Consider the following 19,122-nt stretch of genomic DNA (forward strand, 5'->3'; position numbering starts at 1 on the left):
ATAGCGGCACATTTGTATTCACCCGCCCTCCAACCCCCCGGCCCCCAACCAGACACTTACAGTCAGTTCACTAACATACTGTACTACTCGCTCAACCCGCTGTTGTTTTGAGGTTGTTGTATGGTTGGGAGGCCCACGTATAATACATGCGGCTATCCCTATATGCTCAACAGGATTCTTCCCGTGCCCGGCTATTAAGTCCAACAAGATAAAAGTCCTGGGAATTGTGGCCCCCAGATACAGTTTGCTTCTATGATGTGTTTTCTTTTTCTTTTTTTTGTTAAAATTAAGTGCTGCGGTTTCTAATGCCCTCGGGGTCCTTTAGTGTAAATTGATTCTATTTAAAAAGGTTTTTTACTTGAGAAGAGAAAATAGATGGCTGCAGAGAGAGAGAGGGAGAGAGAGAGAGAGAGAGAGAGAGAGCGAGAGAGAGCGAGAGAGAGAAATGGGACGGAGGCGGTTAGAAAATGGACTCTCCCCGGAACTGGCCATGAAAGGGTTGAAAAAAAAGAAGCTGGTGAGGTGACCAAAGGAGCCGGGACGGAGTCCATTAAGGGGTTAACAATCAGACGACCCTAATGAAGGGCTGTGCAGCTGTATGTACCACAGAGCCACAGGGTGAAACCACAACGGGGACTTTCGCTATAGAAGCACAGTGAGGGGGGTTCCGTATTCTTCTCATCTATCCTATACTTAGTGTCGCACAATACAAAAAGATATTAGAGATGGAAAGGTCTAAAGCCACACTGTTCACAATAATAATATATCGAACCACATAGCGATGAACATCACCGTCGTGTGTGTTCACAACAACAGATCAAACTACATAGCTATGAATGTGTGTGTGTGTGCGTGTGTGTGTGTTCACACTAAAAACAACACATCAAACCACATAGCTATGAGTGTGTGTGTGTGTGTGTGTGTGTGTGTGTGTGTGTGTGTGTGTGTGTGTGTGTGTGTGTGTGTGTGTGTGTGTGTGTGTGCGTGTGTGCGTGTGCGTGTGTGTGTGTGTGTGTGTGTGTGTGTGTGTGTGTGTGTTCACACTAAAAACAACACATCAAACCACATAGCTATTACCACCATCATGAGAAATCGTGTCGAAAATCCCTCCTTTTTGTGAAAACGTGAACCGAGATGCATACGGAGGTTGTTGTTAGGACTCGGAGGGGAGAATCTCCCCAAAGACAAATGAAACGCATCACAATATCATTGTGGAGAACACTGGTGTTTCAACAGAGTTTATATGCCCTTTACGCCTTTAAGGTAAGATTGTGGCATGGAGATGACAATGGTATACTAACACTCTCCCTCCCACTCACTCACAAGTACACACTCTCTCTCAGTATTTGTCTTTCTCTATCATGCACACGCACACACGCACGCACACACGCACACACACACACACACAGACACACACACACACACACACACACACACACACACACACACACACACACACACACACACACACACACACACACACACACACACACACACACACACACAATATCTAGTGAGAGCTCTCCTAAACAGATACTGTTGGGCACTATTGCAGTGAGAGAGCACATACTGTACTGCAATGATTCATTCGACTGAGAACGTTGATCAACTGAGTCCCATTCAAATTATGTGCAAATAAGGACAACAATTTAAACACTACGCAAACAAGGATTCCCCTACTGGTACTCATTACAATGGCATGTATTGTACGTTTGTTCTATGACGGCTACACAAATACATGTACGGAAATATTGTTTTCATGATGAATAATTATCATTTGCATTCTATAAATTCAAATAAATGCCACACAACATCCATTCTCTATAATAACTAAGTCCTTAGGTCTATGGCAGAACCGGCTAATACATATTTCAGTGTGAAAGTGTTCAAATATGCCACACAGACTGGACACCCTCCTACTGGCACACATCTCTATGGAAAAGTTAACACATTCATATTCATGTTCTTTATAAAAAAAGTGGTTCAAGGCGGTTTCTGAGCATGAGAAGTCCTCTTTCCGCTCAATGGCGCCTTCTGTTTTACACAGAATATTTATTCATCTGCCCAAGGGTTTTTCGTGAGGTTTCCAGAAACAGTGATATGTTTGATGCGGGAGAGAATTAAGTGGTGCAGTATCTCCAGTCAAATCCAAACCTTAGGGCACTAGGACCTTAGCCCTGGGTTAAGACTTCAAACCAAATGGGTGAAATACAGTGAGTGTCTGGGTAGCCGCACAATGGAGAAAAAAAACTACCGTACACATGAGCTAACTGGGTTAAACGTAAATCACAGTGGTGAGAGATGCTTTCAGACGTGCATATTGTAGTGCAGTCAGGGAACCATGAGTTGATTTAGTGTAAAATGTACAGCATACTATCTCTGCTGTAAAGGCCATCTCATTCACTCTCACAGTGAATTGCAATTTGCTGTAATATGAACTATAATAGTGTTACAGTACTTTTTCAGTAACACCTGCCAACTGGTACGGTTCCACGATGGCGCTAGAAATACCGAACATGATATTCTAGCAGATCTAATGAAACACATCACACTGATTACAATTGGAGCATATTACAAGTCTTTCCAGACTCGATATCATGATGAATGATCAATATCAAATTACAGTGACATTATTCATACTCTCCAGGTTCCTGTCCTCTGATCATGCCATAACACAGGAAAGATCAATAACATAATTAGCCACCAACCACATGCATGGCTGTGATATATTATATGGCTGACATAACTTGGCTACGGTCGCACAAAAATGACCATATAAAGGAACCCGGGTCATTTATTGAGCAAAGCGGTATGTTGGCAGAGTGACAAACCCCAACAATTATGGCATGTTACAGCATGCATTAAAATGGGAATGCAGCAGAGGTCAAATACAGGCGTCAAATTGCACTTGGGTGACCGGAGTAAAAACATCTGGCATATAGAGCGATGGTGGTCTACGGCAGCGTTGCTCTGGGCTACTGAGGAAACCCCCCACTCTTTGTATCTAACTGGATTGCACACGATTCAATACACCTCTCCTTGTGAGAAATCACTCAGATGAAACACAAGAAAGTCATGTGAACTGTGCATGTGGAGAGGATTGAAAGCCATCACCTATCAGAAGAACCATAGCAGCCGTCCAGTGTGTGTGTGTGTGTGTGTGTGTGTGTGTGTGTGTGTGTGTGTGTGTGTGTGTGTGTGTGTGTGTGTGTGTGTGTGTGTGTGTGTGTGTGTGTGTGTGTGTGTGTGTGTGTGTGTGTGTGTGTGTTTCTATGCATGTACAATGTATGTAAAACCTTGGAGGGCATTTTCCTCCCTTCATTCTCTGTACGTAGGCAATGCCTTAGAGAGGCCCAGCTATACAATGTCAGGTTTTCCTCACCATAGCAACAAACATAGAAACATAAATCTATTTCAGTTACCAAGTGTGGAGTAGCAGCACTTAAATGCAGACCCCCCCCAATTCAATGTGAATGTGTTATCAGAGATTGGGCCGTTCAGTCCCAGCATACAGAATATGGCTGTGTTCCACCCCCGTTAATGAATGAGGGTGACATTTCTTCATTGGTGTGTGTTTACTTACAAGGTGTTGGCTGCCCTGGGCCTGAGGATGGGATGGTAGCCAGTGGAAACATGCATAACACTGCACGCCTAATCGAGCTAAGACAAAGTGCCTTGTAGAACAGGCCTGGTGAGAACTGATTGAGAGAGTTAAATCAACAAATGTTGTTTCCTCTGGCAACGGACGGAGCCTTGAACAGCATCGCTAATCATAGCAAAACAGGGGATCTGTTCGACATTGCAGGCTCATGGGTCACACAATCGCAATTACCTAAGTCTAGTCGTATAGCCTGAATAAATGCTGCCCTAATAGCGGTAGCCGTGAAAAGACTACTCTTAGAAAACAACTAGTCTTGACGAGCCTATGTGATTTTGGAAAAGAACACATTCGTTTAAAAAACGCTCTCTAAAAACCCCGAGCCAAAAAAAGTAAAAGCCAACGAAGGTGCAAACACAGCAGCACAGCCGTAATATAAATCCAAGCATTATGTCATATGGCATCAGGTTGGTGGCAGTGGCACGGTGACGTATTACCTATTGACCTCCTATAGCTCACATAGGGTGATTATGACCGTGTACCACTCCAGTTTGGCACGAGCGGTACAAAGGCTTTACTGTAATAGTGTAATAGCTTTCCCCTTCGTCTCTCCATCCATCCTGCTGATGATACCCGCGACCCCATCTTCCCTTTTAGAGGTATATAGGCTGGCAACAGGAGCCAGTCTGCAGCCGGAGCCACTCACTTGTCCAGGGGGGGACACCTCTGTATTAGAGGTCGACCAATTAATCGGAATGGCCGAATAATTAGGGCCAATTTCAAGTTTTCATAACAATCGGACATCGGTATTTTTGGACACCGATTTGGACAAAAAAAAATATATTCTTTTTTTTACACCTTTATTTAACTTGGCAAGTCAGTTAAGAACACATTATTATTTTCAATGACAGCCTAGGAACGGTGGGTTAACTGCCTTGTTCAGGGGCAGAACAACAGATTTTTACCTTGTCAGCTCGGGGATTCAATCCTGCAACCTTACGGTTAACTAGTCCAATGCTCTAACCACCTGCCTTACATTGCACTCCACGAGGAGCCTGCCTGTTACGCAAATGCAGTAAGAAGCCAAGGTAAGATGCTAGCTATCATTAAACTTACCTTATAAAAAACAATCAATCAATCAATCATAATCACTAGTTAAACTACACATGGTTGATGATATTACTAGTTTATCTAGCGTGTCCTGCCTTGCATATATTTGATGCGGTGCGCATTCGCGAAAAAGGACTGTCGTTGCTCCAACGTGTACCTAACCATAAACATCAATGCCTTTCTTAAAATCAATACACAAGTATATATTTTTAAACCTGCATATTTAGTTAATATTGCCTGCTAACATGAATTTCTTTTAACTAGGAAAATTGTGTCACTTCTCTTGCAACAGAACAGAGTCAGGGTATATGCAGCAGTTTGGGCCGCCTGGCCTGCATATTTAGCTAAAAGAAATCCAGGTTAGCAGGCAATATTAACCAGGTGAAATTGTGTCACTTCTTTTGCGTTCATTGCACGCAGAGTCAGGGTATATGCAACAGTTTGGGCCGCCTGACTCGTTGCGAACTAATTTGCCAGAATTTTACGTAATTATGTCATAACATTGAAGGTTGTGCAATGTAACAGGAATATTTAGACTTATGGATGCCACCCGTTAGATAAAATATGGAACGGTTCCATATTTCACTGAAAGAATAAATGTTTTGTTTTCGAGATGATAGTTTCCGGATTCGACCATATTATTAATGACCTAAGACTCGTATTTCTGTGTGTTATTATGTTATAATTAAGTCTATGATTTGATAGAGCAGTCTGACTGAGCGATGGTAGGCACCAGCAGGCTCGTAAGCATTCATTCAAACAGGACTTTCGTGCGTTTTGCCAGCAGCTCTTCGCAATGCTTCAAGCATTGCGCTGTTTATGACTTCAAGCCTATCAACTCCCAAGATTAGGCTGGTGTAACCAATGTGAAATGGCTAGCTAGTTAGCGGGGTGCGCGCCAATAGCGTTTCAAACGTCACTCGCTCTGAGACTTCGAGTAGTTGTTCCCCTTGCTCTGCATGGGTAACGCTGCTTCAAGGGTGGCTGTTGTCGATGTGTTCCTGGTTCGAGCCCAGGTAGAAGCGAGGAGAGGGACGGAAGCTATACTGTTACACTGGCAATACTAAAGTGCCTATAAGAACATCTAATAGTCAAAGGTATATGAAATACAAATCGTATACAGAGAAATAGTCCTATAATTCGTATAATAACTTCAACCTAAAACTTCTTACCTGGGAATATTGAAGACTCATGTTAAAAGGAACCACCAGCTTTCATATGTTCTCATGTCCTGAGCAAGGAACTTAAACGTTAGCTTTCTTACATGGCACATATTGCACTTTTACTTTCTTCTCCAACACTTCTCCAATACTCCAACACACATTATTTAAACCAAATTGAACATGTTTCATTATTTATTTGAGACTAAATTGATTTTATTGATGTATTATATTAAGTTAAAATAAGTGTTCATTCAGTATTGTTGTAATTGTCATTATTACAAATAAATAAATAAATTGGCTGATTTATCGGCATCGGGGTTTTGGGTCCTCCAATAATCGGTATCGGCGTTGAAAAATCATAATCGGTCGACCTCTACTCTGTATCAGTAAGTGGCAAGGATTCAAGAGTACTTACACGAGACTCACAATGGGATCAGCAAGTTACCTTTCAAAGCACAAATGTTATTGAAGCTGGACACAATATCACAGTGCCATCAATATGGAGCAGCTAGTGAGTTTTTTTTTTTGGGGGGGGGGTTGCAGGATACTGTGATTGTATACACTGTATCAGTCTCGCGCTGTCACAATTGTTTTGTTTAAGGGACTTCAAACAGGGGAACCAGACTCGTTAAGGGCAAGTCAATAAAGTAGAACCAGAAAGCTGCGCGTGTATCAGAAAACTTGCAGTAGTTGTTCACGTCTGATGGACTAGACAAGCATTTAATGCAAATGTAAAATGTAGGCAATTCAAGCATTGTTATTTTCAGTTTTGTTATGGTTATTTTATGATGAGCCAGGGTGCATGCATAATATGGAAATGCATATTGTTTAATGTAACAGCAATATAAATTCAAGAGGTACATTTTTTTGTAAGATTTATTGGCAGAGATTACATAAAAAAATTATATCACTTACAATACTACAATCTCTGATGAAAACATATTTGAGCATTTATTTATTATTTACTGTTAGGCCACATGTCCATTATGTCATGGGTTGGCTTTTGCACAGTATTTGCATCCAACCCGTTCATTAGTTTGTACGTTGCAGTACAAAGGATCCAATGAAAAACTGGACTACCGTAAGGTGCTTCAAAGCAAAACGTTTGTCATAACTGTGGCACTATGCCAAACCGTGTAACAGGAGAGAGTAGCCTACTGTGAAGATTTAACAGACAGTAATCTCTGGCTGCGAGAGAACAGATTTACATTTTTCAACGCGCAAAAAAAGACTCGCTGTTATTGCAACATGGAACAGGTGTGTGTGTGTGTGTGTGTGTCCGTGCGTGCGTGTGTGAGAGAGAGATACTAGGAAAGAGGGGGTGAGTGTGAGAAAGAGAGAGCGCGTTCGTGCGTGTGTGCGTGAAGGGGGGTGTGTCATAGGTTACATTAGTGTTTTTTTGAAGAAGCAGTTGCACAGTTACAGTTAGACCCGTACGAATGTTACCTGTGAAACAATGTGCACTAACACATACCTATCCATCGATCGAAATAACCCACATAAAACGCTGTTAGGCCTATATCAAATAATCATGTGACAGGCGTGGCCATGGAATGTTAACGTTATATAGCCAATTTACAGGTTACAGGTTTATCAGACCCTAATTATTTGGATCAATGGTGCATCAGCAAATGTGAAATGTACCTGATGATGATCGATGAGTATCCTCTCTTCTCCCTTATGCGGGCTCTCGGGCCACAGGTGATAGCTGGAGCCGTAGTTAGGGCTGCTCTTGCTGCTACTGCCAGTCGCAGACGAGTTCCCTCCGTACGGCTGCGTTGGTGGGTTTACACGAGAGTCGCGGCAATGGTGCTGCGGCTGGCTGGGGTGCTGTGGCTGGTTGGCTTGGTTCGTCCTCCCTGGCTTATTGCGGTCTTGGTCACAGTGCTGCGGACGCCCCAGTGCGTCTTGCTGATGCTGTTGCAGCAGTGGTGCCTGGTTATTCCGAGAAAGCTCTCCTGAACCGTTGGCGCAGTAGTAGACAGGGAAGCTGCTCCCCACCAGTAGCTGTTGTTGAGCTCGCAATTGTGGGAGTTGCTGTAGCTGCTGCGGGTCCTGAGTCTGGGACTCGAATGCTCGCCGATTAGCCTCGATTGACTCGCATACATTTATAGTGCGCCCCTTCTGCGAGTTTGCTCGGGTTGCTTCAGGGGAGGGGTCCCTGTGTTGGAGTCTACTGTGCTGCTGTTGCTGCAACACCTGCTTCTGGTCTCGGTGCCCTCCTCCTCCTCCTCCACCCCGGCAGCGTTCCACGTTGCTCGCCTGTTGATAATTGTCACTGCTTTGCAAATTATCCCCGTGATTAGATTCCTGCAAAAACAGCAGAGAGGACGACGGCGGCAAAGATGGGGAGGGCTGCGGCGGGTGAGCGAGGGGCAGGCGCTGGTGAGAAAGGCTCGCCTCCTCGGAAAAATTGCAGTGGCAGCTCTGAAAAACAGGCTGCTCCGACTGCGGCTGGGAGCCGGCTGCGGCCCAAAGGTTCTGCTGTAGGTGCGCTGGCTGCCCGGCGGGTTCACAGACCCAGCGTGAAGGTCGCTGGGCGATGTCGTAGCTTGTCAGAGGCGGGGGGTCGCCGTGTTGCGGCTGACAGGCATGGATACCTATCCGAGAGGGCTTGCTCAGACAAGGCAGTTGGTGGTGATTCAGGTAGTGCGAGGTGGTAGTCGAACGCTCTCTGAAAGACGGAGGAGGGGGCGGCAGACTGAAAACTGGAGCGACTGGGTTTGGGTCTTGGCTCTGCACGCTGCCTCGCTCTTCGTCGGGGATTTGGTGCTGATAGACAGCTCCCGCGTATCGATGCCTCATCCCCTTAATAGCCGCGTCTTACTGTGGATGTTCCTTTGCCTTGTATAGCTCGGACACCCGTTCATTGCGATCAGTCCCAGCAGAATAGAGCCGACTCGTCTCATTGGTAGGTTTGACCAGGACCAGCCTTAAAACGTCACCGTACGGCCAAAACACCGCCTTCGTTAGAATATTGGTAGCTTCATATGCACACATGTTAGTGAAAAGAGCCTCAACGATAACAATGTGCGCAACTGATTTAGTTGACGCGACAACCAAATATGGATGAAAGTGTTCAAGATCCTTTGCAGGCTTGATCTACATGGCCAATCATTTATAAACGCATTGGATCTTGACTATCGAATATCCACTGTTGCCACAACCACCATGCATGTCATCAGGCAATCACTTTTCCTCCAACTGAATCTGCTTTTGCTGTCTACCCTGAGAGCTATACCATAACTAGGCTTAGTCTACTCGGCTGTGTCACTACTCGGTCTATAGGTTTATAATACTAGGTTCTATAAAACTCTACTTCCAACCATTCAACATAAGCATGACATGAAAGGCCTAGTTAAAAAGTATTGTAATAACTCTTCGACACCTCAAAAGACTTCACATACTTGGCCCATATAGTCCATTCGAGAAAATGTGTTTTAATAATGGTCGAAAGTCTTGTCGTTGAGACTTGCAGGTCAGTGTTTAATATTTCATCGAGAGTAGACATGGTTTTGGATTACCAGGCAGAAACAAAATCGGCATGATATATCATACACAGCCTGCATGGTTGAGCGCAACAAAATGTGTAACCATAAGAGGTGCTCACAAGGCCTATGTAAAACACTGTGGCTGCTGTCGGATTGCGTTACACACAAAGCATAATGATATAAAAGCGTTTTGTTGACTGGCAACATGGTAGGATGTGTTGTGTATGCCATTTTAAGACAGCCTACTGATAGATCCGAGGGAGGGAAAGAGCGAGGGCGTGAGCGAGGGAGAGGGGAAGGGCAAAGAAGGGGAGAGCGCTGTCCATGCTCCTGAAAGAATTAGCTGGTGAGCGAGCGAGAAAAATACTAACCAGTGGTGGTTCTAGCTTGTGTGGCTCCCTGGGCGAACCCCCCCCAACAAAAAATAAGTACCGTTCTGCACCAACTGTCATTTTTATTCAGACATTTGGAACAACACAAATACATAATCATAACATTTAAAACTATATAAATATACAAATATATACAAAAATAAGACTCATAAATAGCAAAAAGAAGTAACAAAGACAAATAGAAACAAATTGTAGTATATAAATACAAATAAAAAAGAGAATCGAATTATTACACTATTACCCTATTGCTAACAAAAAACACACAAATAAAACTAAATTGCACAAATCCTATATCGCACAAATACACAAATAGAATAACACACTTATAAAGAAGAGAACCTGATTAGTACACTATTGCACTTCAAACAAGAAACACACAAACTAAATTGCACAACTAATTGCAGTACTGTACAAAGTTAGAGGTGTGCTATTTGATAGATTCCCCCACTCCCCCTACATCGGGCTTCCAGTGGGGAGACCTGAGGTCAACCTAGCCTCGCCCCCCTCCCTACTTCTGAGTGGGAAAAACATGATGTCATTAACGTGACGTGCAAATGAGCGATATAAAACCGATTGTGCAAATGTCACCATTCCGAATATGTTTTTATATTTTATTTTTATTTTATTATTGTTATTACTATTATTATTATTTTTCTTTGTGCGGGCGCCCCGTGCCGCCCCGGGCAAGATGCCGCCCTGGGCGGCTGCCCATGTTGCCTATACCTAAATCCTCCACTGCAACTAACTGAAGGACAGCGACCAAGGAGGGTGGAAAGGGAGGGGAGGGGAGGGTGAAACCCAAAATTATATGTGAATGATGATCTGTGTTTACGACAAAAAAGGAGGGGGTAGTGGTTCAATATCTATTTCGAAAGAGGAAAAACACATTTCAAAATAAAACTGACAATAGCCTATAGGCCTAACTTTATAAAACTGACATAAGTCATAAAACTCAAAAATGACATGTTGACAGTTTATGTAGAAGCTGGAGAGAGTGGGTGGGCAAGAGAGATGAAGCAAACTCTTTTTCATCATACATTAGGAGTACGTCTTAATAAGTAATACTTTCCAAAGCTGGCTCAGCCATTTTGAGTTTTGATGGGCCTCAGACTGCAGATGTAGACCCTTTCCTCAGTAGTTGGGGGGAAGGCTTGGGTACACTCTGTTTTATAGCTCCTGTGAAAGACTGAAGGAATTTGGAGCTGCCCTGGCCAGCATCACATTAGAAACCTGATCATTTTCATTAAGTAATTGGTCGTTGTGACCTGTGTGGGTTCCTTGGCAAGATGGAGTTTCATTTGGTCGTTTGGGATGCAATGTTACTGCTGCCATGTAAATAATTAAATCCAACTTTACAACTCTTACACAAACATCCACTAACACGAGTGTTAACACACACAAGCACAAGAGTGCGCATTCCAAAACACACACGCTCGCTCGCACGCACACTCACTACACACTACACTCCTCCCACCCTCTCTCTAGCAAAAAAAGATTGGCATGCCTATTTCATTCCTCTTGGATTTAGCCCACATACCGGTACCCATCCTTCTTAGCTTGACTATTTGCATTAGTAAGCATGTTGTGTGTCTAGCCTTGGTGACATCCCGTAAGAAATACTGTGGAAGCTCAGTGACACATAAATGGTAGTGTAGAAAACATGGGCGAGGGGAAGCGGTTATACCTAACACAGGAAGCAGATAAGAAGATCGTAATCACAAATGAAGTTGTATATACACTGAACCAAAATGGAAACACAACATGTAAAGTGTTGGTCCCATGTTTCATGAGCTTGAGGCCCATTATCGTGCCATTCATCCTCCTCCGTCACCTCATGTCTCAGCATGATAATGTACGGCCCCATGTCGCAGGGATCTGTACAAAATTGCTGGAAGCTGAAAATGTCCTAGTTCTTTCATGCATGCTCACCAGACATGTCACCAATTGAACATGTTTGGGATGCCCTGGATTGACATATAAGACAGCGTGTTCCAGTTCCCGCCAATATCCAGCAACTTCGCACACAGTGGTGGAAAAAGTACCCAATTGTCATTCTTGAGTAAAAGTAAAGATACCTTAATAGAAAATGACTCATGTAAAAGTGAAAGTCACCCAGTAAAATACTACTTGAGTAAAAGTCTAAAAGTATTTGGTTTTAAATATACTTAAGTATCAAAATTAAATGTAATTGCTAAAATATACTTAACTATTAAAAGTACAAATAATTTCAAAATCCTTATATAATGCAAACCAGATGGCACCATGTTGTTGGTTTTTGATTGTTTTACGGATAGCCATGGGCACGCTCCAACACTCGGACATCATTTACAAACGAAGCATGTGTTTATTGAGTCCACCAGATTAGAGGCTGTAGGGATGACCAGGGATGTTCTTTTAAAAAGTGTGTGAATTAGACCATTTTATTGTCCTGCTAAGCATTCAAAATGTAATGAGTACTTTGGGGTGTCAGGGAAAATGTAGGGGGTAAAAAGTACATAATTTTCTTTAGGAATGTAGTGAAGTAAAAGTAAAAGTAGTCAAAAATATGAATAGTAAAGTACAGATACCCCAAAAAACTACTTAAGTAGTACTTTAAAGTATTTTTACTTAAGTACTTTATACCCCTGTTCGCACAGCCATTGGAAGAGGAGTGGGACAACATTCCACAGGCCACAATCAACAGCCTGATCGACTCTGCGAAGGAGATGTGTCACGCTGCATGAGACAAATGGTGGTCACACCAGATACTGACCGTTGCACCAAAAGATGCATATCTGTATTCCCAGTCGTGAAATCCATAGATTAGAGCCTAATGAATTTATTTCAATTGAGTGATTTCCTTATATGAACTGTAACTCAGTAAAATCTTCGAAATTGTTGCATGTTGTGTTCCTATTTTTGTTCAGTATAATAAGAGCAGGTGCAGGTTGGAGAAAATAAAACACATTCTGTTGAATAGAGTGCATCTATGTTGTGCTGTGGTCAAAGAAGTCAACAAAAATAAGGATAAAACTAAAATAGTGAGGATACAGGGGAAATAGTAACGTTGTATGCGTCTATCAGTTCTCCACATCTTCTGTGTGTATGACCTGTAGGTATGCCCTATTGCATTCTGTAATAAAAATAGTGTTTTTATTACGACCCCAACCCACCAATGTCTCGTCAGACTCAACACCTATGCATGTGTAGCATGACATGATTTGGTTAAACAGTGCACACTCTGTGCTTGTCTGTTCTTTGAGTCCAACAGGCTCTGTGTGAATCATTGCATGTGTAATGAGAGTTGCCTTCTCCCTCATATTCTCTTTGTGCTCACTGTGTGAAGCGGTGGAGCCGACAGCTGTTGTGGAAACAGGAGAGCGGGAGGCTGTACTTTTTACATTTAAAGAGACAAGCAGCGTTTCAAATAAATCCCTGCTCCTCTGCCTTATATGGAGGGGAGTTCTCATGTGATGGGCAGGAGCGACGGCCATCTTGGATTGCTGTCTGTCAATTCAAAGCAACTTCGGGTCCATTTGTACGACTTCACTCGAGTGCGATGACTAACAATGGTGATTCTTACAAGCAGTGAGGGGGCGAGGGTCCTTGGTGCAATGTTATGACACACAGAGGAGGTGACATCCAATAGAGGTGATGCATTTGTACAGCATTGCCAATAGCATGATGAATGACCCCTGAACTCAGAGATATGAGACAGTGACTCAAACAGGTCTGCCCATCACACATCACGCCAAGAGAGAGAGAGAGAGAAAGAGAGAGAGTGAGGCATATCCTAGCATTTTCACATGTATTACATGTTAACACCACCATTTCACATGTGAGGAGAATAACATGTTTTCACCTCACATGTGAATTGTTTTCACATGTGAAATTTGCGTTTTTCGCATGTTAAAAACGTTCACGTGAAAATCGGATATGCAGTTTCCCATGTGAAAAACATTCTCATGTGAAAATCCCACTTTCACATGTGGAATTGCAAGTTCACAGGTGAAAATCAATCATGTGAAAATCTAATTGGCAGGTTCACATGTGAAAATCTCACTTTCACATGTGTAATTACATTTTTGGGGGGTTGGTTAATGGATCACATCCAACTGGCAACATAGTTCTGCTGTATCAAGGTCTTAGTTGCTACATACACTTTTGGACTTATAAATTAATAATATGAAGCCACTGAACCTTTAGGAATATAACGTATAAATGCCTCATGATCTTGGTTCAACTATCGTAACCCATCAGAACCCAAGACATAAGCTTGTTTACTCCAATGTTTGTAAACCAAGTAAACGTAAAGAACCACTGTGTAGCCTAAAAACATGTTTAAACCATCATTTTGATATCATTCATGGGCAGTACTTGTATGCATAGCGTAGTCTATGGATTTGAGAGTGGTTGCATTTCCCCAGTCCCATCCCTCAGCTTTACTGAAACTGTGGCTGGGAGAAGACTTTAAACACTTTTAATAGAGTAATAGCGTCATATGATGCAATCCTCAAGCGAGTGAGCTATTTTTTTGCTATTAATATCAAGCGAACATTCTGAAGGTGAGAAAAATGTCATAGTATTGTAAACAAAACTAATGGTATCGAAAGCTTAACATAAACCCAAAAGTATTGATAGCAAAACAAAATATTGCAAGGAAATCATTTCCAAATGCGAAAACAAATGAATTGTAAATTGTACAAATCATTTTCAGTGATGTTTTTTAATGATAATGCTATAAAATAACACGCCTCTTTCTTTCCTGCAATTTTCCCTATCTTTGGTTATGTTACCCTGGCCTTTGCTTTCACTGTCTTTTGTCCAGTTTTGGCACATTCATTCCAGCGACATAGCACCCTGCATCCCACTGCTGGTTTGCCTCTGAAGCGAAGCAGGGTCTGTCCTGGTTGTCCCTGGATGGGAAACCAGATGTAGCTGGAAGAGTTAAAGAAAATATATATCACGTGTGATAAAAAATGAGGGAAAATCAAATGAAAAATGTACATGTGTCCGAAACCCACATGTCTGACTCATGTAAAAATAAATACATGTTTTGTAAAGGTAGGCACCGTCGACCAGATAGATACTGGCAGGCAGCGGCATTGACAGCCGAGTGCCCAATGGTTGAATAGAATTTCTCTGACAGCTAGATCATCAGTTAGATTTGCTAAGGCTACTCAAACGACTAAGCATCCCGCCATCATTCAGGGCAAGGCAGGTACATGGCAAGCCGCTGTTAAATATCAGTTTGCGTGTTAGTATCCAAGCACCCATAAATGAATGGACCGGCACTGGGCGGACAACTTTGATTAAGTGTTTTCTATTGCAGCCACAAAGAAGTGGGCCGCCGGATGATAAAGTGCCACATGCAGGCAGCAGCTGTAGTACAGCACGCTGGCGCCGGCTCATCCAGATCAGATCCATGTAAAGGGATATTCTGAGGAGTATTCAAGTTCATACACCGCTGTGAAAGCGCCGTGAGAAAGAAAGCCTGTAACAGTTACTTTTACGCCATGACGTCATGCGCCAATGCAAAGATAAGGGACCAATAACCAATTAGTTACCATGGCCGAGGGATCGCATCCTCCTCTCTACACTGCCTGAACGTGATCATGTCTTCTCATTAGGGAGGGGGTATACCGTGGTAGGGTTGGTGTGCCCGGTGACGGTATGAGGTTTTAAATGAATGGATGGATGGATGGATGGATGGATGGATGGTTGGATGGATGGAGGATCAGGGAGGTAGTTATATTTATTATGGAATGCAGTGAGGTGCATGTCGACAAAGCAGAATGTACAGTACTCTAACAACGACAAAGGAGCTTCCCCTGATGCTCATCATTTGACCCCCCTCCCCTAAGGAGCCGAATCATCAGATTCCCTCCACCGAGCCAATATTGTGGTCCCAGAGGAAGCGGGTTGGAGGAGCGGTTAAGGACAGGAGAATGGACATGTTGAATGGGATAAGGACAATGAAAGAGAAGGCCACTCTGAAGGGGGTCTGAAGCTTGTGATGTCGGAGATGGCCAGGAACAAGCTCCGAACACAACAGTGCTTTGAAAGTGTGTATTGGTGGAGAGTGTGTGTGGGTGGAGAGGTCTGTGTGGAATAGAGGGTATCTAGGTGAAATATGGAAATGAGAGGTATAAGAGAAACTCATCATTCATGCAAGGTTCAAAGACTCACCCGAGCCTCTCATCCCTTCAGAGCCACAGCAGCAACACAAAGAAGGGAACTGACCACAGCAAGCCAGCACTTAGAACCGTGGAACCATATTGTTAGCTTGGCCATTGAAAGTAAACAACAGCCTTCTTGATTTAAGTGCTACGCATGTACTCCCCTGTGCAAAATCATATGCCAAGCCTCTAGGTCAAAACATTGACTTTGTAACTGCTATCACAAATGTTCTTCTCTATTCAGCATAATTCTATGCATTTTCTTCATTTCACTATACTGTTATTCTAGTAAAAAAATAATATAATTTATCTCAATATAATGTGAGAGAAATAGCCTACCTGATTCGTCTGTGGGTTGTGCAGACTTCTCCTGGAGGAAGAAACATCAACGGAGATTATAAATGACAGTAAGAAAATCAATGGTCATACTTAGATATAGTACTTTGGGTGTAGGCCTTTAGGCTTTGCTGAAAGTCTTTTGTTGTCTGTGCCAATTGGGGCTCTGGGTAAAATAACCCGCTGAAATATTGTTGCCAAGCATGTTTGTCTGTAACATTGGAATTGTAGCGTCATTGGTCAAATTATTCCCAACGTGGGTGTTGAATTAATTTTTTCTCTCTTGTATTTTTTTCCACGGCACTAGCTTGCGCCACTTGCATGTTTACGTCAGACTTCCACTGCATAAACACGTGTTTTTGTAAGTGTGGGGCTTGCGTGTCTCCATTCTAAAGGTTTATGTCCACCGTCCTGAAGTGAAATGAATTATAAATCCAATACAAACCAAACATTTGACAGCGAAGATGGATCTCTTAAAGAAATGCTGACAGCTACTGTAATATATGTGACGTTCCTCTTCTAAATGAATGCAGGGATTCCTGGTTCTATTTTTAGGTATTGGCGGTAGAGAGCCGTGCGGGGGCGGGTGGGGAAGGGAGGAGGTGGCGCGGAGGTTCCCATGCAGGCAGGCAGACTCCAACTGCAGCACGAATACAAAGCTCCCCACGGCGAATCTTTGAATCGTGACCAGGTAACCGGATCAGAATTGAACAACTGAAAAGTGTCATTTTCACAGCGCTTTTGCGTCTTTTAGCTGGCGACATTGTTGTTATTTTGCTCATGATGAAATGCTGAAATATGGTTGGTGTTGAAATGTCGAAAACAATTTAAGTTTAAGGCAGTATTTTGATATAAATAACCTAATGTTTTTGGGCTGACTGCAAGCCTTGCCTAATCGCCCCGCATCAGTGCCTGACCTCACTAATGCTCTTGTGGCTGAATGGAAACATGTCCCCACATAAATGTTCCAACATCTAGTGGAAAGCCTTTCCAGAAGAGTGGAGGCTGTTATAGCAGCAAAGGGGAACCAACTCCATATTAATGCCCATGATTTTGGAATGAGATGTTCGATGAGCAGGTGTCCACATACTTTTGGTCATATAGTGTATCTTGAATGTGAAAGGGACACCTTGGGTGCAAATTAAACTAATATCATTTTTTTTTACAAATTCACTCGATTGGATACCTTAGTTTATTAATAAATTCAAGCTTCAGGACCACTGAGTATATAAGCAGAACTGAGGCTCAAAATTCTAATTAAATCCCCACAAGCCCCAAAAGAGGGTTCCATCCTGCACTTTGGAGAGAAGAAAATGGAGTGGAAGAAGAGGTCCAATGAGGTAAGGGATATATAAAAAAAGGAGGTAGCCTGATAGGGAGGAGGGATTGTAAAAAAACCGGATTGTATTAGAAATGAGGGAGGAGAGCGATAGAAAGTGGGAAAGGAGGGGGGGGTAAATTCAGATGTTCTGGTCGATAATACTGCCTTACATCCTATGAAAAACCCCAGATCCAATCTGGCCCCTGAATGTTTTTATCCTCTCCCCTTGGTAGGAGAGAGTATGTGGGGCTGCTGTGTGCTCCTCCTGAAAGGTTTGGCTGAGTAATCACAGTGGAGGATTAGCTAGCTCTCTGCCTTAGTCTCCTCAAGGTAGTCTTGCCTGAGAAACTGACTGGACTCTGCTCTTCAGTCCCTACCCCACAGCACTGTAATTAGAAGTGCTTGCTGTTCGGCCCGCAGGTTTAAAGTTCGATTTTCTGCTTTTAAAGAAGAAGGGGTGGTGTGGCATTTAGTGATTGGGGGTTTGGGGAAAATAAAGCTTTGACACCGCCTGATAATCTGATTACAGAACTTTCTGAACTGATAAGCAGGCACTTTTTAATAGATGATCTGTCTTGTCACACCGAAAGACTCATTTGTTACATAAATTGGTGATGGACTAGCCTGGTCCAAGATCTATTTGTGCTGTCTTGTCAACTCTTATAGTTATCCTCATGCCAGATGCCTGATTAACAGCATCTGAGGCATCATTCCCGTTCTTGCTGGAGAAGTCATTATGGGTGATCAATCAAGAACACTGCCAAACGCACTACAGCTTTGACTATATAGCAGTCACATTAGTCTATACGAGATTAGGGACTAGTAAATTATAAAAAAAAATGACATGACCATTTATGCTAATGATCACGCCACACCTAAACTGTATATGTGATTGGAAAAACCTGGAGGGCCAACAGAAATGTACTCGTCCAGCTGTCTCACAACCCACAGCATCTCCATTTGCCCTCTATCACTTCACAGCCCTGTTTCTCTTTGAAATGTGTCTTTTTTTCCCCCCGTTATTTTTTAATCCCTTTTCATCTGAGGAGTGAAATATGATTTCACAGGACATTAAGTGGATAGGGGTTGATCTGGCCTAATTATGGATGTTGGTGACTTTCCCTGTGAGTGTGAAGGGCAAAAGGAGGGTTGCTGAAATCATAATCCCCCTGACTTTGACAGGAAAAGGATTAGTCGAGCGCTACCCTGAGTGTCCATGTGCAGGCTCCCACTGCATCTTGTGTCTATTTAACCCTATTTCTACTCAGAAGATTTTGACTCTGAAAGATTATATTCAAACATCAAGAGTGTTTCGTAAAAGAAGCCTTTCAATGTCCTGGGGCTTTGTGGCCCGAAAATACATAGCCATACAGAAAATAGGTTTTTACAATCTAAGCCTTGTACTCTACTGTCTCTGCTCTGTAGGGCTTTAATATATTAGTATAATGCAATTTAGTATACTCTCCTTTGTATGGGACCAAGTGGCATGGTGACCCCTGTTGTCTATACAGTAGGGTTTTACCCATACCATATAATAGAGGTGACACCGTGTT

At 42.9% G+C, this 19,122-nt stretch overlaps 1 protein-coding gene across 1 annotated transcript in view; it reads right to left on the reverse strand.

Moving 5' to 3' along the window:
• LOC106568959 (small conductance calcium-activated potassium channel protein 2) overlaps positions 1-8,802 on the reverse strand; it is a 67,497-nt gene extending 58,695 nt beyond the window's left edge. The window contains 1 exon segment of the mRNA XM_014139848.2: positions 7,516-8,802. Within this exon segment, the coding sequence (XP_013995323.2) occupies positions 7,516-8,676 (1,161 nt within the window). The 5' untranslated portion in view covers positions 8,677-8,802.
• Positions 8,803-19,122: the final 10,320 nt, after the last annotated feature.

Source organism: Salmo salar, chromosome ssa14, assembly GCF_905237065.1.
Source record: "Salmo salar chromosome ssa14, Ssal_v3.1, whole genome shotgun sequence".
Classification (NCBI taxonomy): Eukaryota; Metazoa; Chordata; class Actinopteri; order Salmoniformes; family Salmonidae; genus Salmo; species Salmo salar.